Source organism: Pantherophis guttatus, chromosome 2 (assembly GCF_059756535.1).
Source record: "Pantherophis guttatus breed Tessera chromosome 2, ASM5975653v1, whole genome shotgun sequence".
Lineage (NCBI taxonomy): Eukaryota > Metazoa > Chordata > Lepidosauria > Squamata > Colubridae > Pantherophis > Pantherophis guttatus.
The window spans coordinates 205,756,126-205,776,890 of NC_142064.1; the positions used below are offsets into that span (position 1 = coordinate 205,756,126).

General features: G+C 38.4%; 2 protein-coding genes across 3 annotated transcripts; one reads left to right on the forward strand and one right to left on the reverse strand.

Annotated features, from left to right (window-relative positions):
- Nucleotides 1-178: 178 nt before the first annotated feature.
- On the forward strand, nucleotides 179-10,486 carry B4GALT7 (beta-1,4-galactosyltransferase 7). 2 transcript variants are annotated; one of them, XM_087887605.1, is made up of 7 exons: nucleotides 213-311; nucleotides 2,613-2,963; nucleotides 4,605-4,830; nucleotides 5,088-5,171; nucleotides 5,321-5,425; nucleotides 5,530-5,573; nucleotides 6,976-7,109. In XM_087887605.1, exons 1-6 carry the CDS (start codon nucleotides 247-249, stop codon nucleotides 5,551-5,553), a joined length of 855 nt encoding a protein of 284 aa, XP_087743731.1. In that variant the 5' UTR covers nucleotides 213-246; the 3' UTR covers nucleotides 5,554-5,573; nucleotides 6,976-7,109. The 2 variants fall into 2 exon arrangements, with proteins under 2 accessions (XP_034297734.1, XP_087743731.1); XM_034441843.3 differs by lacking the exon at nucleotides 5,530-5,573 and having other exon boundaries at nucleotides 179-311; nucleotides 6,976-10,486.
- Nucleotides 7,948-19,433, reverse strand: LOC117679673 (uncharacterized). Its single transcript, XM_034441831.3, has 5 exons — nucleotides 19,320-19,433; nucleotides 17,570-17,920; nucleotides 16,173-16,383; nucleotides 13,643-13,745; nucleotides 7,948-8,466 (listed from the first exon to the last, which is right to left on the reverse strand). The coding sequence occupies exons 1-5, from the start codon at nucleotides 19,367-19,369 to the stop codon at nucleotides 8,039-8,041; spliced, it is 1,143 nt and encodes a 380-aa protein (XP_034297722.1). The 5' UTR covers nucleotides 19,370-19,433; the 3' UTR covers nucleotides 7,948-8,038.
- Between the last annotated feature and the right edge of the window lie 1,332 nt (nucleotides 19,434-20,765).

Consider the following 20,765-nt stretch of genomic DNA (forward strand, 5'->3'; position numbering starts at 1 on the left):
CGTAAATCAACGAGCCCTTTTCCTAGGGCTACTTAAAAATTCGCCCTGCCTTTTGTACTCTACTTTCTATCATTCAGGAGCAATTCGCTTTGCTCAACCTTAAGGGAGGAACTTATCTTCGACTAGGAACAAAAGTTAGACGGAACAGCTGGTAAGGAGCGCGTTTCTGGAGGGATGCGATAGCTGTTGGACCTGGTGTGTTAGCCAACGTGTCCCGGGTGGGGTGTTGACCGGCAAGTCGGCAGGATGTTGCTTTCTCGACGCAAGTCGACTATGTATCGCCGGGCAGGAGGCGGCGGGGGCGGCGGCGGGTAAGTGTCAATAAAATATGAACGGGAGGAATCAGATCGAGAATATATTTGGGAGATGCCGTGGTAGAAGCAAGCCTTGCTCCTCTCTCGGGGCTCAGACGATTCGCTTTAATTTCTGAAGATCTGTAAAATGACCAGGAACCAGAATCTATGATTCACGGGTTGGACATGATTCTGTTGGGTATTTAAAACATAAAAACGCTTAATAGCTGGGGAACCGATGCTAGGCGGAATGGATTGGTTTTTGGTGTGGATTGTTGCTTGCATACATAATAGCCTATTCTAGTGAATAAGCTCAGAAATGAATGAGAAAGCTGCAACAGAGGCTATATGAGCCAGCGCCAGAGTGCCATTGATGGAGGATGATTGAGAGAAAAGCATAGAATCTGCCCTATTCTTCACCCCACATTCCAAAACCTTTTAAGCAAGTTATTGAACAGGAACTAAAAAAATAACGGCCGGTTGTGCAAACTTCCTTTGTTTCCCAAGTGAATGGAAGCTATGCTGCAGATGTGAAATCATAAGAGAAAGAGTTTTAAAGCTGTAGGCAAGCCTCAAGTGTATAATCCTGGGCCTCGTGTATATATCCCTGTGAAAAAGAGATAATTTCAGATGATTATGAGGGAATAGGTTGGATTATGAGGACTGATTTTGCAGTATGCATATTCATGCACGTATATCTAGCCTTAGGCAGAAAGCAGCTTGAGAAAGCACTCACTTTCATGTAAATACAGCTACAGCTCATGAGTGCAATCTGATCTGAACATTCTGTGATTCAAAAGCATATTTAGGCAACTGATGAGGTCCATAGATAGTGTTATGCCATACAGTATGTGAAACTGATGTACTGTGTTGAGTAAATCATGGTGACTACATTCATAGAACACCCTAAACTGACAAGGCTGAATAGCTTTGTGTTTTAGAGCCTTCTAGATCTGGGACTTTACCATCTTTGGTCCTGGATGGGGTGCAGCTGCCCCAGGCAGAGTTGGGTCACAATCTTGGGGTCCTTCTGGACTCATGATTCCTAGCTGAGAAACAGATGCCAGTCATGGCCAGGAGGGTCTTTGCACAACTGTGTTGTGCACCATTTCTAGACTCTGAGGTCCTGTTCACAGTTATTCTTGCCCTAGTCACTTCACACATAGACTATTGTAATACATTCTACATAGGGATGCCCTTGTATCCAAAAGCTTTAATTGGTGCAGCACAGGCAGTTACTTATGTGTGCCCCTAAGAAAACACATGTTTCTGCTTTATGAACTGTATTGGTTGCTGGCTGGCTTTTGGGTCCACTTCAAAGAGCTGGTTTTGACTTTTAAAGCCTTACTTGGCATGGAGACAGATTATCTAAGGGACTGCCTCTTCCTGATTATATCTACCCATCCCATCAGGTTCTGGTAGGAGAGGCGTGTGAATGAGATGGGACCTAGGAGGCAAATCTTTTCTGCCTTAGCATCCACCATCTGGAACATCATCTCTCCTGATGATTATCTCAATCCTTATTGCCTTCCAGAAAGCCCTTAATACATTTTTTCAAGAACCTGTGGATCCCTGGTGATAGGAAGCCCACTTGTTGACTGTATTATGTATGATATTCCCCTGCTTATGGATTTATTGTAATATATGTTTATGTTTTACTGCAAGAGTAGGCTAGCAGCGAGTTGGGCGGCAAACAAATTTAATTAATAAATAATTGGTCTTATATCTAGTAGATTTTAATAACAGGTTTTATTGTATGTTATCCAGTCACTTCGTGTAAGATGGGCAGCGATATAAATTTGACAGATAAATTACCATATTGTGTGAAGCTGGCCATTATTTGGTTTTGGCTTAATGCAAAACCTGTGAATTTAGCCATAGTAACTTATAAAGCACGGCTTTCAGCTTCAATTTTATATAGTTTGTTCACTAAACCATGATTAAAGCAAAACATGGATCTGTAAATGCTTAATGTTTATCTCCCCATATTTTTCCCCAATACTTCTGTATTTTGGATTTGAATTCCATTCATAACTATGATTCAGCTCAGATTCCATTCATAACTATGATTCAGCTCAGAGCTGAAGAAGCTTCTTGGATGAGAAATGAAACGTCTTCAAAGAAAAACAAGAAAGTCCAATTGCCCCTTGAAAAAGCACCTTTGGGACAACTATGTCCTTGATGACTGAGAATCTCCATAGACACTTAACAGGCCATGCTTACTCTGGAAAAGCCTGTGGAAGCTTGTTTTGTCTTCCATTCTTTTTTACTGGAGTAATCCATCACAGTGTTGTATTGCTTTTTCTGATTTTGCTTCAGGTTTCTCCGACTCCTGGGCATTCTACCCTGGAAATGCTCTCTCTTTCAGCTCTTCTTTATTGTGCTGTTGCTGGGTTTTTTTTCCCTGTTGTGGCTGCAGTTCAGTTGCTCAGGGGATGAGTCTAGAAGTCAAACAGCTGAGGCAACGGTGCCTCAAAAGCCATGTGTACTTGAGCCTCTACCTCCGATTCCTGATGATCCATCATGGGGACCACATCGCTTGGCAGTGTTGGTTCCCTTCCGAGAACGTTTCGAGGAGTTGCTGACTTTTGTTCCCCATATGCATCGCTTCCTCAGCAGGAAGAAAATTCGTCATCATATCTTCATTCTCAACCAGGTGGATCATTACAGGTATTTTGCAATCTGAGTAATTCAGAATCCTATCCTCATGCTTTTTTTCACTTCTCTAGCCTTCCAAATTCATGCCTTTTGGGTGTATTGAACAATAACTGCTATAGTCCACAGATCAGTCCATGCTTACTGGGAATTACAGCAGTTATTGCCAAACACATCCAGAGAGCATCTGTCTCTGCAACTGATTCTGTTCTCTGGATTTCATACATACCTTTTTAAAATGGTTTAGGGTTAGGGTGACACTGAAATGGAAAAGTTAAAAACTGGTGATCTGTTTTACTGGAAAAAAAACATTTGTAATTCTTAACAAAAGAGAACAGGGTAAGTTGAGGATCAAACCTGAATTCATAACCTTTCTGTCTCCTAGTAGTTATTGGATGTTGTCAAATATTCCCAGTCCCAAAGTAGCACTCAATATTCCCAGTATAAAATAGCATCTGGGCTTTTATTTTAAATTATGTCTCTAGTTATATGGTCTTAAGAATGAGTCAATTGAGACAGTTTGCCATAGAGGTGGGTTGGTATTTTTTATTTTATTTTTTTGCAATCATATTTTTTATTACACCATTGGAGCTTTCAGATCGGTGTTTCCGTTATGTCTGAAATTGGTTCTGGTACTCATGTTAAAAGTCTTACTTTTTTTTCCTGAAACTATAACAATGTAAGGAATTAACTAGAGATCATTATGCTTAATTATATGCCAGAAAACAAGAAAATATTTTCTGCATTCTTTTTTGCTTCCTCCAAGATACGCATGTGGTTTTCTTTTTTTTTTTACAGATAATTTCTTTAAAATATTTCTAAACTATTTTGATTGACAAAAAATGATCAGAATCAATCACAAGGAAATATAAACAATATAATAAAAACTGATTTCCAAATAGATGCCTGAAAATATAAAAATTACATACTTTTAAATGTATTTATTATAGGCATAAAAGAAGGAAAAATACAAAAACATTCATGCATATTAAATAAAACAATACATATTCATGTTGTGTTACACAGTTGTTATTAATACTTAAGTCAAGAACAGGAAAAATTAGAATGTACAATGAGCATATTGGGTGGAGTTCCAGTTTCCAAATATAATTCTGACAATAAAGTTCAAGAATAAAAAGAACTGAATTCTTCAAACCATTGTTTCATTGATGGACAAGGGATATCCTTCAGTCTTGTACTATTAACTTTTATGACTATAAAGTCATGCAATACTCATTTTTATTGTCTTTCATTATGTCTCTAAATTGCACATATTTAATTCAAAATAAATATATAAGCATTTCCAAAGGCCAGTGAGTCTTCAAAATTAGAATTAATATGCGAAATAATTTTTTGATCAAAAGGGAGCCATTATAGCAGATGACCACATATGAAACAATTGCAGCCCAAGTACCACATGTCTTTTTCATTTCAGCTGATTATCTCTTATATTAAATATTCTGTATATCTGTTGAGTACATTGTGGGTTAAAGAATTGCTGATGATAATAAATAAAGCATGAACAATGGAACAATGCCTGGATGCTATGTGCTATACTATACAGATCTGAACAATTCCAGCAGAGAAGTAATTCAACCTGCCTGGGTAGAATTTTGTGATTTAGGTCCACTTTTTTCACATTGATCTCTTGGGCAGGTTTAACCGAGCATCTCTGATCAATGTCGGTTTCCTGGAAAGTGGCAATGACACAGACTACATTGCCATGCATGATGTGGATTTGTTACCTCTCAATGAAGAATTGGATTACAGCTTCCCAACAGCTGGTCCTTTCCATGTGGCATCACCTGAGCTGCACCCACTCTATCATTATAGCACCTACGTGGGAGGCATCTTGCTACTCACCAAGCAACACTATCAAATGGTAAGTCACAACTTCTTTCTTACAGAGTCTTCTTTTCACAAAAGGCAGAAAGCCCAGTTGATTGTGTTCTAAAGAAATACAGGCTTAATTTGTTTGCCTGGCAACTTGCTAGATATATGGGGGGGAGGGGGAGGTCAGGCCCATAATCCTGGAAATGAAATATTGAGAGAATAGTTCTGTATTTTCTAATCTTTCAAATCTCAAATTTTACAAGAGGGAAACAAACTGTGGGATTAACTGCTTTATTATTGTTTCAGTGTAATGGAATGTCCAACCGTTTCTGGGGCTGGGGCAGGGAAGATGATGAATTTTATCGCCGCATCAGAGCAGCTGGACTTCAAGTGAGGATGAATCATATTTGTAGCGGGAATTGGGACTTTGGGATTCAAGTGCTCAGTGTGATCTGGGACTGCTATAAACTTTTTCTCCCAATTCCCAAAGAATGACGTCATTTAGTGGCTCATGTAGGCTCCACTGTTCTTCATTTCAGCTCTTCCGACCCTCAGGTATTACAAGTGGATATAAGACATTCCAGCATCTGCATGATCCAGCTTGGCGCAAAAGGGATCAGAAGCGTATTGCTTCCCAGAAACAGGTGGGGTTTCTCATTTGGGAGAGGGATGAAAGTTGTATCTTGAAGTTGAAAAGTGTTGTCTTTAGATGTAGTAAGCTGAGAAATTCTTGCTTCCTTTTGATCAGTTACTTATCATCTACAAGAAGTAGGCAAATCTGCATCTCCAAATGTGAGTGAACATTTAACTTCCAATTGCTGTAGCAAACATGACTAGTAGTAAGATGAAAAGTTGTAGAGGGCCACTCATTGCCCAGTCACCAGCCAATACTATACTGTTCTTGCCTATTACTGTAGTATTGGGGGCAGGAAGGGCGGGGGGGCTATTCTAGAAACATAATTGATGTCATGAAATAAAGATTCTGATGTCTTTCTTTCAATACTCTGGAAATAGTAACTCTGAACTCTTAACACAGAACGGAATGAATACATGAATTCTATTTATAATGCAATTGTAAATGCCATTTACAATGAATATCACTTCCCATTATGACCTTTCATCTGAGATCTGTTTCTCCCCAATATTCTCTCTAGGGTGCCATTAAAAATATTTGAATTCATGCTTTATGGTCAAAACAAACCATGCAGGCCATGTAAATGTAGCAAATATTTCTTTTTCAAAGTAAATAGTTAATGGAAAATTCAAGGTGCTTTTAGCAAAAGACTAAGACAAATGTTCTCAAATAAACTGTGTTGTTACAGAAAAATATTTATGGGGAACATTCATTAAATGTTTTTTATATATTTAGTAGCATTTGCAAGTCCTTGCTGCTGTTTCACCTCCATTTTTATATATTAAAGCTGGTCATCTTTCCAACAGAAAAAATATGTATCTATATATGTGTAGATAAAGTCCATCCCTCCATATATTTATATCTGTACATGTTGAATGCTTAAATTGGGGTAAAAGGCAGGTACTGCCGTATGATTTAAGATTAAATCACTAGACAAAATGTCCCAAAGTGTATGTCATACTTAAGAAGAAGATACTCAGAATTAGTGCACACAGAATTTCCATGAAGGAACACCTCCTCATTCCCCTTTCCTATCTCTATTTTGGTAAAGAAATACACATATTTTAACTACACAATCTGCAAATTTGCAAGTTTGTGAAGAACAGTGATCAGAAACAGTTCATGAAGCAGCAATGATGACTTTTGTTAAAATGACCTCTAACATGGGATTCTACTGTAATATTTAGAAATCAGACCTTCCTAAATTTATGCAATTTTCACCTTTCTGGTTCTTAAATGAATGCAAAATTGTTAAACTTAATAAGCAAACAGTGTTTATAGCACAAGCTGACTTATAGAGGGTTTGCATGATTTGTAGCCTTGGAGCTTGTGGTGCCATGTAATTCTATATTTTTAGTGTCAAATTTCAAAGCTCTTGTTTCGAATTTTTTTTTTTTTAATTTGATTTATATGCCGCCCTTCTCCGGAGACTCAGGGCGGCTTACAATGCGTTAAATGTTGATCAAAATTTATATGGTTGAATGATGCCATATTGGTAATTTTTTTTTCTTGTATTGTTGACTTTTTCATGTAACATTCATGACATTTTTCTTTTCACAGGAGCAGTTCAAGGTAGACCGGTCTGGAGGATTGACTAACCTAAAATACAGAGTAGAATCACACATTCCACTGAGTGTGGCTGGAGCTCCCTGCACAGTTCTTAATATCTTGCTAGAATGTGACTCCAGTGAGACTCCCTGGTGTGCGTTTGGTTGATATGCTTACTATACAGATTGCCTGTCTTGTTTGCTGCTCTACCAGCTCATGGGCAGAATTGCAGCTCAGCTCTCCGTTGGCAAATCCTTCTGTAGGAACCGACAACCAGTCTTAACCGCCAGGACAAAGTGGTTAAAAAGAGAACTGAGGATCTACACTAGTTGATAGAGCAAATGCAGATCATTACCTCTTCTACAAGGATACTGCAAGGTGGCAACAATTACAGTGGTGATGGAAACATTAAATAAGCCAAGTGCCTTTCTATCAGTTAGAAGGACATTGTCTTAGGTATCTTCATCTCAACAAGCTGAAGAAACTGTGAACTCAGAGGCACTCTAGGGATTAAATTATTGTTTCTCCGCTAGCCAGGACTTGGAAGATTTCTTTATCCAGACTAAAACTCAAAGGAATGTTAGACGTTTGCTTCTCTTGTGATAATAATATGCAGAAATATCTGCTCCAAAATATTCTTATACCGTATTCTTCCTCTGGTGCCTCTTGACAGTGCATACTTTGCTTTCTGACTCCAGTAACTCGTGGCCAACCATCTTAGTTAATCTCATTTTCAAATCTTTTGAACTGTAAAGGCTGTTGTCTTTACTGAAATACAGCTATTAAAACAAATGGATTGAATGAATATTATAACTGAAATGTGTTTGAACAGGGTTTTATGTACTGCTATGAACAGTATCGAATTTTCTAATTTTGTACTAACGGAATTCCGACTTAAACATACCTTTCTTTTTTATGATGACTGTAATTTTTTCCCCCAACACTCCTTAACGTTAAAGAACTGGGCACCAGAACATACATGTATATTATCTGAATATGATGCATTTGTATATTTCTGGATACAGTAGTAGTTTTTTCCATTGAGAAAGGTAGAGACAAAGTTAATACGACATGATCAAAGGCCCACACCAAAACACCTGCGACAGAACTGGTAACTCCTATGCAGCTGCATTCGGCATCTGTGTAAGCGTCTGATCACAGAGCTGGCTGGTGCAATATTGGTGATCTGTTGAAGACTCACTGTAGAGAAATGGAGGGTCTGGGCCCTTGGGGGAATATCGCTGTGCCCTATAGTATGAAGGGGTGGAAGAGACGTTTGCCAGGGTTCCATAGAAATGCCTGCTGCCTCTGGACTTCTTTCCTCTTTCAAGGGTTTTGATTTCTTTTTGGGCTGTTGACTAAAGATGCTATTGAACTGTTCCAAGGTACTTGGATGTTCAGACTGTGTTGTGTTCGTAACTTCAGAGGGAAGTTCTTTGTAGTTACACGAGATGAGCTTCTGCAGTTGGGGTTTGGATATAGATTTCTTGCCAACACAGGTTGCTGCAGAGGATAAGGTAGAACCAAAAGGGTTAACAGAGTTGCAATATCTTAAGATCCCCACCCCTCCACAAGAGTGTTCATCTTTTTTTAAAAAAAATAGCTTGTGACTGAGGAATATTTCATACATGCTGTATCATGAGTTAGGAATCATTTCAGGCAGTAGGAACCACTTTGGGGTTCTCCATAATAGCGAGAATATGTATGTATATAAAATGTAAACAAAATGTCTAAAACCTCATGAAAGTATATGCGAGCATTATGAGATTTGGTTTATTTTTTAAAAATACATAAACAGAAGTCAAATAATTTAATGGCCTAGCACCATGATGGCGAACCTATGACACGCGTGCCAGAAGTGGCACCCAGAGCCATCGCCCGTTGCTCTTCCAGGTTCTGGCGCAATGGCCAGCTGGTATTCACATGCGCGGGAGCGCCGGAAACCAGAAGAGCAGCCTCCTGGTGCGCATGCGTGCGCCAGGCAGCTGCTCTTCTGGTTTCCAGTGCATGCATACCCATCGGGCACCTGGTCTTCCGGTTTCTGGCTTGCATGTGCACGCGAAGACCAGCTGGACGGGGTGCATGCGTGTGCCAGAAACCAGTAGATCATCTTCCCGGCGCGCCAGAAACTGGAAGAGGAGCCGCTCGGCGCATGCATGCGGACCGGATGGCTGCTCTTCTGGTTTCTGGCATTCTTGCACACATGCGCGTGGGGGCACTCCTGTTTTGGCACTCGGTGCCGAAAAGGTTCTCCAATGCTGGCCTAGCAGATTTGTTGGCATCCACAAGCATGGTGTTGCCATGTTACATTGTAAATCTGTAGTGATAAAAGACTCCTATAAGATGGGCCAGAGCCACTTTTGTATATTTTCTACTCATTACAGAAACTGGAATATTTAATTGAAGAACAATGTGTTTGCCCATAACAAAAAGCTATTAAATGTGAAGAAATGGGATTCAGTAGGTCCCTGTCTTTACTTGTCCTGTAAGCTTTTGTATATGCCTCTTGTCTCAAATTATTTTTATTTTTTTCCCATACCATTTTATTCATTATTAGGATCTTCCACATTTGAGGGAAAATATAGGGTGCAGCCAATTAACATAATTCAAGCAAATCTGTATGATGCATTGAAAGGGCTAAAACTCCAGCAGTGAGAAGGATCCATCAATTAACTTGCTATTGATGTATACTGAATTCCTGATTGGTCCAGATTTGCTCTTTTGGGGAAAAACTTTATGCATATGTTTTGCTTCTTTGGTTTAATTTTTTAAAATTTGAAATATATCCTTATTGTTTAAAAGTAGTGTAATAAAATGCAAAAAATCCATATTAGATAGTGAATACAGGCAATAGAATAAAACAAAGAGAAGCAAGCACAAATAAAAAACAATATTATTTTTAAAAAAAATTTCTAACACCACATTCGCCCTTCCCTTTCCAGCTATTTTTCCAACCCCTGACCACAACCTAGATATTTATAATTTACAGTGAAGATTATTACCATTATACTTTTTGTCTCCTAATATATTTTTTAGAAATCATATTTTAAATTCTCCCTGTTAATGTGTAGTATGTATGGGATACATTCTTGTTTAAATTTGGTTAGAATTCTATGATAGATGCAAATTCTTCAATTATAGCCTCCCAATCTGATATTGATGGCAAAAGATCTTCTTTTCTGGTCTTGGACCAAATTTGTTCTGGCAGCTGCCAACATCTGTCTTAGTAAATTATGTTATTTTTCATTTATGTTTTCTGAGATTGTACCCCCCAAAATATTTGTGGTTTCAATTCAAATGTTATTCTTAGTATTTTCTGAATATTTTGATTTATTTATTTCCAGTAGTTTTGATGATATTTTTTTTACCTAACCACTACATTAGTTCCTTCTTTGTTATGATATCTCCAGCATTTACAGTATTATTATGATTTACCTACCTGGGTCATTATTATCCATAAAACATTTTTGTACTAATTTTTCCTTAAATTATAATATGGAATAAATTTGCTTCCCCCCATAAATTGTCCCATCGTTATGTGATTACTTCTTTGAATTTTTCATCTACTTTACCATTCAGTTTTTGACTTTTTTCTATTTCCATGGCCTAATTCAATCACAATTTATATAGGTATTCTAATAAATGATACTGGTTTTGTATAAGTGTTTCAAATTATTCCATTCTTTCTTGAGATCATTTTTTATTCTTCCATACTTTTATCAAATTTTGTCTATAATATTTTTTTCAGACTATTTTATTCTTTTGTTTCCTTATGCCATAGGTATAAAGATACCTTTATAGGTATCTATAAAGTTCATTGACAAAGCCAGCTCCTCCTATGATTAATATTCTGCTATTTGGGGATTTTATCCATTGTCACATGATAGGTTGGTTGGACAAAAATATGATTTAAAGTTAGAAACTGTGAGGTTACCTATTTTTTCTGAATGTTGCAAAATTTTAAATATTACCCTTGGGGTTTTTTTTCCTGCTCCATATAAATCTCATGCAGGTTTTTGCCAATCCTGTAAGGTTTTGTCTGAGATTGAAATTGGTATTATTTAAAATAAATTCACCTTCTCTAGTATGTTAATTTTATTGCCACAATATGTTTTAACCCAGAATGTTTTAGTTTTTTCAACCTTTCATTTTTTAAATTTCTTTCCAGAATTTATCATAATTGTTCAGAAAAATGTCTTTATTGCATATTATCAAACAAAGTCCCAAGCATTTGACTGCTGCTGTTTTTTTAAAAAGATCCCACAACCAGATTTTTTTCAAAAAGTTTTCTTCTGGAGTTAAATATTTTGTGATTTATTATCTTTGATTTTGTATCAGGAGAATTCACCAAAGTCTAATTATTTTCTTCAGTGGTCTTACAGCACTCTGATTGCATAATGGTTAGTACTAGATCATCTGCATGACATTTCAACTTGTAATTCTTCTCCCTGAATCTTGATTCCAAATATTTATCTCCTGATCTTGTCTGCCAAAGCTACTAAAACATTTACAAATAATAAGGAAGAAAATGGGTATCTTTGTCTGGTACCTTTGTTCTTTGAAAAACGTGTAGAGAAGATACCACTTGTTATGACCTTTGCTATTTGCCCCTGATATATGCTCTCCATCTAAATTTTAAATTCTTGCCCTGGATTAATTTTGCTTAAAACTGTTAATAAGAAAGATTGCTCCAAGTGGTCAAAGGCTTTTTCTGCATCTAAAAATATTACCACTAATTTCTTTTTCTTATTGTTGAGCTGTTCCAATGCGTTTACAGCTAGTCCTCGACTTATGATCACAATTGAGCCTAAACGTTTTGTTGCTAAGCAAGACATTTTTTAAGCAAATTTTGACCCATTTTATGACTTTTCCTGCCACAGTTGTTAAGCGAATCACTATAGTTGTTAACTTAGTGACATAGTTGTTAAGTGAATCTGGCTTCCCCATTGAGTTTATTTGTCAAAAGGTAGCAAAAAGTTATCACATGACCTCAGGACACTGCATCCGTCAAATATAAATCAATTGCCAAGTGTCCAAATTTTGATCATGTGACCATGGGGATGCTGCAATGGTCATAAGTGTGAAAAATAGTCATAACTCACATTTTTCAGTGCCATTGTAACTTTGAACCGTCACTAAATGACCTGTTGTAAGTTGAGGACTACCTGTATTATAAATCTTTCAGTGTATTGTCCTTTATTTTTCTCTTTGGAATATAGACTGATCTGTAGGTTATTATTACAGAAATGCAATAACTCAGCTAGTATTGTAGTAATCCTGCAAGTGGTTTCTGAACTTGCATATCCCAATTTGCTCCCTTTCTTTATTGTTGCTGTTTTTTTTCCTTGTCTTTTCTAATTTGATATGCTAATGGTTTTCCTCAGTTATCTGCATTCTCAAAATGATTTTGTTTGACATATTTTATCTTTTGGAATTCTCCCATTCCTAATGTCTAATTGTTATTTAATTTTATACACTTATCTTAATAACTGTGAGTTTGAGTTTGTTCTAGTTTTACTTTTTTCCCAAGCGTGTCCGTTGTTGTTTTCTTCAGAATTGTTGCAAACGTCATAAGAATTCCTAATAAGCTTTTCTTGTCTCCCATATGGTTGTCTCTGACATTCCTGAAGTTATATTTATCTTTAAAAGAGTCGTAGTTCTTTTTTACATTCCTCTAATGCATCTTGGAATAACAACCAATTCAAAAAGTGGGGTTTTTTTCCCTTACATTTGCTGAATGCTTGGCTAGTAATAAAAAGTGGGCCAATCTTTTGTATCTATTTCTGTCTGAATTATCCCATAACATAAAAGAGTATCTTTTTTATGACTCTGCGTCTATAAAAAACAGTTCTTTAATCATGAGTTTCAAGGTCACCATGCTCAGCCATGTGAATCTATTGGAGCAAGCTATATACTCGTCATTCACCTCTCTGGTTTTTTACATTTTATTATCAAAGTAATGAAATATACTGTTAACAAGCTGTAATTGCTGCTAGATGAATATGAAATGAGTAGGATTTTACAAACAATGCCATACAGTGTGTATTTTTATTCTATTTAAAGATGTAATAGTTTGGAGGAATAATGACAGATCTGAAAAAATTAGGAAAAAATTAGTACTTGCCAGTGATGGGAACATTGGAGCTTTCGTTAGCCTTATGCCCTCACGACACGTTATATAGATACTCCTCGACTTATGACCACAATTAAACTCAACAGTTAGGTTGCTAAGCGAGACATATGTTAAGTGAGTTTTGCCCCATTTTATAATCTTTCTTGCCACAATTGTTAAGTGAATCTCTTCAGTTGTTACGTTAGTAACACTATGGTTAAGTGAATCTGGATTCCCCATTGACTATGCTTGTCAAAAGGTCGCAAAAGGTGATCACATGACTCCAGGACACTGCAACCAACATCAATATGAGCCAGTTGCCAAGTGTCCGAATTTTGATCGCTTGAGCATGGAGATGCTGCAATGGTCATGTGAAAGACGAAAATCACTTTTTAACAGTGCCAGTGTAACTTTGAATGCTCACTAAACGAAGGTTGTAAGTCAAAGACTATCTGTAGTAGGCAGTAGATTAGCCAAAAAAGCAAGAGGGAAAAACTGACTAATTGAAGAAAGGGTTTTTAACTTTCAGTTGCTTTGTAGAGCTGGCATGGCTACTTAATTATTCACCTGTTGCCATGTGCAAGGAACTGCCGAGACTGGCTCCAGATTTCTCTGCTGAAGCTTCCAACTCAGTACTGATGCTTGAAGAAGATGAATCTTCATTGTTAGCCTGGAGAAAAGAAGTGGACAAGTGCCTGAAGATTGGAGCCACCTCAGAGATATTTTGTCTTTGTAGGTGCAATTCAGATACTGTATACTGAGTTTATGCTCCTTGTTTAATCTTTGACGATAGTTGCCCACTGCCCAGTTGGCTGTAATGTACATAAGGGTATTAGCTGGCTTGTGATTCAGTGTATTGTGGGAACCCAGCAATTATCTGTATATTATATGAACCCAACCAACGAGTGGTGGGTTTCAAAATTTTTTACTACCGGTTCTGTGGATGTGGCTTGGTGGGCATGGCATGGTCTGGTGGGCGTGGCAGGGGAAGGTTACTGTAAAATCTCCATTCCCACCCCACTCCAGGGGAAGGTTACTGCAAAATCCCCATTTCCTCCTGATCAGCTGGGAGTTGGGAGGCAGAGAATAGATGGGGGCGGGGCCAGTCAGAATTTTTACTACCGGTTCTCCGAACTACTCAAAATTTCCACTACCGGTTCTCCAGAACTGGTTAGAACCTGCTGAAATCCACCTCTGCAACCAACTCATTAGGTCATAACAGAATTTATTTATTGCATATAGCATGTTACGTGGACACTGCAGTTGGTTTTTTTTAAAAAAAGAATTAAAGCAGTTAGCATTTCAATAGAGTTATACAATTGCTTTATAATAGGAACTGAGGGAGAAGGAGAATTAAAACTTTCCTGTAGATTATATTTTATTTGCTGATTCATACAGTTCAAAAAGCCTTTATCTCAAGACTGGAAAACGTACAGCTCTTCAGCTGCTGTTGAAGTACGACTCCCATTACACATAACTATTAGCTACAATGGTTAAGGCCGATAGGAATTAAATTTGAATAACAGCTGGAGAACCAAAGATTATCCAGTCATTGAACTGTTTTATACTGGATTTGGGCAATAAAATTATAGCACAATATTTTAAACAAAGATTACCAGATTTATTTAGATCACTGCTATTTTTAGCTTGTTTTTTTATTCGTGTCAGGAATAAATTACGGACATCTAACATTCCATACTGAGCAAGTAAAATAGGTATAAAATAGGTCATAGAAATATAGCACATGTAAAAGGTATGTAAAATAAATAGGATTCAAACTAAATGACACTTGCTCAAGAGCATTTTCTCTTGCTAGTATAAAGTCTTTCTCTGTACACATTGAAGGACATTGTATAACACTTAGCACTTTACACTTATATAGTTTCATAGTGCTTTACAGCCATCTCTAAGCGGTTTACAGAGTCAGCATATTGCCCCCAACAATCTGGTTCCTCATTTTACCTGGGAAGAATAGAAGGCTGAGGCAACCTTGAGCCAACTCCTGGCTGTGGGCAGAGTTTGCCTGCAAGACTGAATTCTAACCACTGTGCCACCACAGCTCGTAGGCACCATAGCATATGTTTTTAGCTGTAATTCCAACTCTTCCAATTCCAATTCTTCAATCTTTTATAAATGATGGAAATGGAAGATAACTATTTTTAGTTATTTATGTATACCCTGAATAATGAAGACTTTGCACTGCAATTATAAATATGGGAAAAACAAAACTGCTTTACTGAGGGATCCTTGGTACTCGCTGAACTTGGTTGTTTTCTTACAGATGTTTCATTACCAAACTAGGTAACATCATCAGTGCTAGTAAGGAGTGGGGTTTGTTCTCATTTTATATTCTATTTTTATATTTGGCTGAAGAGGTTGTAAAAAAATGCTTTTAAAAGGCTCTGACAATCAGGCAACTCAGCTGGGATCGTCAGAAACTTTTAAAAGCGTTTTTTTACAACCTCTTCAGCCGAAGAGGTTGTAGAAAAATGCTTTTAAAAGGCTCTGACGATTCCAGCTGAGCCGCATGATCATCAGAGGCTTTTTTTTTTTACTTTTAAAAGCATTTGTAGAAAAAATGCTTTTAAAAGTTAAAAAAAAAGCCTCTGATGATCGCACGGGTCAGCTGGGCATGAGAGGGGCAGGGATTTCTGCTACTGGTTCTCCGAACCACCCACTGCCATTGCTACCGGATCGGCAGATCCCATCCGAATCGGGAGCATTTCACCCCTGTTTTGGGGTGACCCAGGACACATTCCTTTCCTCTGGGTCCTTCTGAGATTTGAATGGCTCTAGTCCTTTTGGACTTGAAAACCTGGATTTTCTCCTGGTGGTGAGCTGAATGATTGTGGGTTGGCCTTGAATACATTATCCTTTATTTGGGTCTTTTTAAAATCTTGATGGCGTTGTTTTGATTTTACATTATATGTTACTGCCCAGAGTTGGCAATTTGTGAGTTGGGCACCATGCAAATTGATTTAAATAACTACATAAACAGAAAAGTAAAATGAGCTTCAATGTTTTTCAGCATCAGTGGGCTGTTTTTCTCAGTTTACACTTGAAGAAAAGAAAAGAAGTTTCATCCTGTTGTACATACCAAGCTGGATGACTGAGATGGAGTTTCTTTGTAGGCTTTGTACTTCCTGCCCTTCTTGCTCCCACAAAGTCTGGTGAAGAAGGTCCAAGTTCCAGGAGAGTTCACCGTTGGCTCACTGGTTGGTGATGAGATCTGTAAGAACTGGATGTCAAGCTGCAGCTGCCCTCGGATCTTCTCCTTCTTTCCAGGTCGAGATTGCAGCATAAACCACCTGCAGAACAAATGCAATTACTTGTACTGCAGGATTTGTAGTACCGTTCAATGTTACTGCCATTTCAAGCAGTTTATTGATGTTTTAAAATCACCCAGTTAAAAAAAGGGGGGGAGCAGTAGTCTTCCCCCCCCCCCAACCTAGGACACTACTTAAGTTACTGAACTCCATACCAAGGATCATGGGCCAAAAGGTAATGGATGTGACCAGGACCAAAACTAAACTTAAATTACATCAGTTCAATTTAAATACAGCTGATATGATTACTTTTCAATTTTGTGTATAATAATTACCCTCTTCTCCTGTTTTAAGAACAACAAGTTGCTAAAAATTTCATGTGAAGGTCTCTATCCCTAAATTTTCAGGGGCAGTATACAACCCTAGAAATTCATCTTCTTCATCTGTGTGTAAGGGTATTGTTTTTTTTGATGTTATGTTGCTGGCGGAATATTGGTGTTAATTAGCGATCCACTATGTGTGTTATCTTATTGTAGGTAGATAATCTGCCAAGGGCTAAGAATGATTCTGCCAAGATTATGAATGAGGCAGGAGTACTTAGATATCAAACATTTAATAAGAATTGATGCTTGCAAAGTTCTTTTTCACTTTGCGGCTTCTATCAGATACAATTCATTGAATATTTTATCCATTTAAGTTCAGTATATGATTTTTTTTCATCAGCCTATTCCATTTCGGTACTAGTATTCAACTCCCTGCCAAAATTAGGAACATTATTCTAGCTTCGTAATGCGTGTGTAGGATTTAAAGAAACTAACTGTTCAATGTTGCTTTTGCTTTAGTTGGTTTTCTTTACTGCCTATTTTACTGCCAGAGTGTATGGAGGATTCATATGGCAGTTCCTGGCTATATAATTGCTTCCTGAATTATCATCTATGGCAGGGGTCTCCAACCTTGGTAATTTTAAGACTTGTGGACTTCAACTCCTAGAGTTCCTCAGCCAGCAAAGCTTGCTGAGGAATTCTGGGAGTTGAAGTCCACAAGTCTTAAAGTTGTCAAGGTTGGAGACCTCTTAGAGAAGTGTTGTCCACTTCTCTAAGGATAGGAAAATTCAGGGCTATCGCTTTCAGGCTGTATCCTCCCACACCTTCCCTGGTCCCATTCTGGGCTCAGATAGGTAAAGCCTGCTTATCTCTCCTAAAATTAATACAAAACTGATAGTGCTCACTCATTTCTCCTCTTTGTTTTGTCTTGAAAAAGTTGGGCAAGGGGCAAATTGACTCTGCCCAAGAATTGGTTGAAGTGATGAACAGACTGGTGCATGACAGTAAGGATAAGGCCATGTTCTTCTGAGTCGTCCAGCACAGTTGGCAGTTGTAGTGTACACTCTTCATGCCATTCAGGGCTCAGGTTATGTGGTACTACAGAGGTCCTAAATTTCTGCTTTTGCAGCTGAATCACAACGTAAGGGTTGCTGGTGCCCATGCTTCCCTTAGGGCGCAGGGAGCAGGCACGCAGGACGGTCAGCTGCAGGTGGGTAGGATGCCAGGCCTTTTCTTTCTCTAGGTCCTCATCTACCCTATAAAGACATCAATCATCATTATATTGGATTTAGGAAACGGGGATAGTCATTGATATAGCTGAAGTTAACTGGGTTAATGTTCTGTGGGAAAGTAAGAAAACAACATGGTATGTGGCAGAAAACTAATTTTGCCTCTGGCAGCACTTTTTTTTGCAGTAACAGGTCAGAAATACAGGAATTAGTAAGTAAGTTATCTTTCACTACAAAAAGTGGCCGATATACTGTATACACTGCTCAAAAAAATAAAGGGAACACAAGCAGAAGACATCCGAGATCTGAATGAATGAAATAGCCTTATTAAATACTTTGTTCGTTACATACAGTAGTTTTGTGTTCCCTTTAGTTGTTTGAGCAGTGTATAAACTACTGTATGTAAAGAACAAAGTATTTAATAAGGCTATTTCATTCATTCAGATCTCGGATGTCTTCTGCTTGTGTTCCCTTTATTTTTTTGAGCAGTGTATGTGTGTGTGTGTGTGTGTGTGTGTGTGTGTGTGTGTGTGTGTGTGTATAAGTCAGTGGTGAAATTCAAATTTTTTTACTACAGGTTCTGTGAGCATGGCTTGGTGAGCATGGTGTGGCGTGGTGAGCGTGGCTTGGTGGGCGTAGCAGGGGAAGGATACTGCAAAATCCCCATTCCCACCCCACTCTGGGACCAGCCAGAGGTGATATTTGCCAGTTCTCCAAACTACTCAAAATTTCTGCTACAGGTTCTCCGGAACCTGTCAGAACCTGCTGGATTTCACCCCTGATAAAAGTGGGTATGGCTAAACCGTAATTCTAAAAGGAATGGAGGAGCAGTGTTCTAAGAAGAGAAAGCTGTATCCAGAGGTGGGTTTCAACAGGTTCTGATGAGTTCTGGAGAACCAGTAGCGGAAATTTTGAGTAGTTCGGAGAACCGGTAGTAAAAATTCTGACTGGCCCTGCCCCCATCTATTCTCTGCCTCCCAAGTCCCAGCTGATCGGGAGGAAATGGAGATTTTGCAGTAACCTTCCCCTGGAGTGGGGGCGGAATGGAGATTTTACAGTATCCTTCCCCTGTCACGCCCACCAAGCCACACCCACCAAGCCATGCCATGCCCACCAAGCCACACCCACAGAACCGGTAGTAAAAAAATTTGAAATCCACCACTGGCTGTATCCATATCCTGGAGAAATTTATTTAGTTTGGAATGAGAGAAACAAGAAATGAAGGCATGAGAAGGGAAAGCCGAGTACAGCAGAGCTCAGCCAACAACAATGATCTGCTCTTAAATCTGATCCCTTTCTACCTGCTGAGGCCAACACAGCAGGATCACTCTAAGGACGACTGAACCAATCAGAATTTCTTGAAAAAAGGGTTGACACATATAATTAATAATTCTTAAGGGAATCGATATATATGGAGCAACTCTACCTGACCAACGGCAAGGACCTTGTCCCTCCTTGATTTATGTGCAGCTCCATCTTATCAATCCCTCCGCCTCAAGACTGTTTTCTGAATGACACCATTCTAGAACATGGAAGCTGCTTGGGTGGACAATCAGTGGATAGATTTCTGGTTAACTCCACCCACCTATTCGACAAGGCCTCACCTGTTGCTAAATTTGATTGTCAAACAGTATCTAATTTAGCATTATGGGAATGGCTTTTGGAATGAGAACCTAATTTTGATTTTGAAAAAAGTTTGTTGCCTCAGGGTTTAATAAAGCTACCGCTGCTAAGATTCTTCTCTCTTCTTTCTATCCAGCTGCAGGAGGTTTTTCCCTCTTCTGTTTAGTTGCCCACCGCAGTGATCAAAGTAGACAAATTATACCTGATCCAGACTTGATCCAGTAACATAATACAGGTAGTCCTTGAGTTACAACAGTTCATTTAGTGACTGTTCAAAGTTGCAACGGTACTGAAAAAAAAAGTCACTTATGACCATTTTTCACACTTAGGATCGTGGGGCTGTAGAAGCCCCACGATCATGTGATCAAAATTCAGATGCTTGGCAATTGGCTCATACTTATGACTGTTCCTGTGTCCCAAGGTCGTGTGATTAGCTTTTCCAACCTTTTGACAAGCAAAATCAATGGGGAAGCCAGATTCACTTAACAACTGCATTACTAACTTAACAACAGCAGTGATTCATTTAACAATTCTGGCAAGAAAGGCCGTAAAATGGGGCAAAACTCACTTAACAAATTCCTCACTTAAGAACAGAAATTTTGGGCTCAATTGTGGTTGTAAGTTGAGGACTATCTAGAAATTCTCTCTCTCTCTCTCTCTCCTTCCCTCCCTCCCTTTGAAATATGGGGAAGTCTCCTTATTCAATTCCCATAGAAGATCATAAAGGCTTAAAACACCCAGTAACACCCAATAGCCCCATGATGTTGTGTGTTACAGTACCTACCAGTTTCTCTCTACTCCTCAAAGTGTATAGCTTGAACTGAATACTGCTATGGGCATAAACAAAGCAGAAGGCACACCTCCTTTCTGCACATTCACATTCAACTGAAAACCCTGGATTTTGTGAACTGAATTGGTTTGCATAGGTTACACCTTTTTTTTACCCACTCAGAACCAAAACTGAATGGTAAGATGCCTGAAGAGCTTCTGTGCACTTTGATTTAAAGATCCAACGTTACATTTGGGAAAGGGTTAAAGGGCTAAAAGATGATAGATTTACTTATTTTAGGTGTCCATATGCAGCAGAACAATCATAAAAATTAAATCACCAGGGGCCTGGCTTGTGGTAGACTAGAGTAATTTCTTGTCACTTTTTATTTAGTAGGCTGGAGTTCAATGCATTCTTTAAGGTTAGGTGGAAGTAGAGGTTGGCAGTAACATCATTGTTGCACTAGAGGGCGCTCACCTT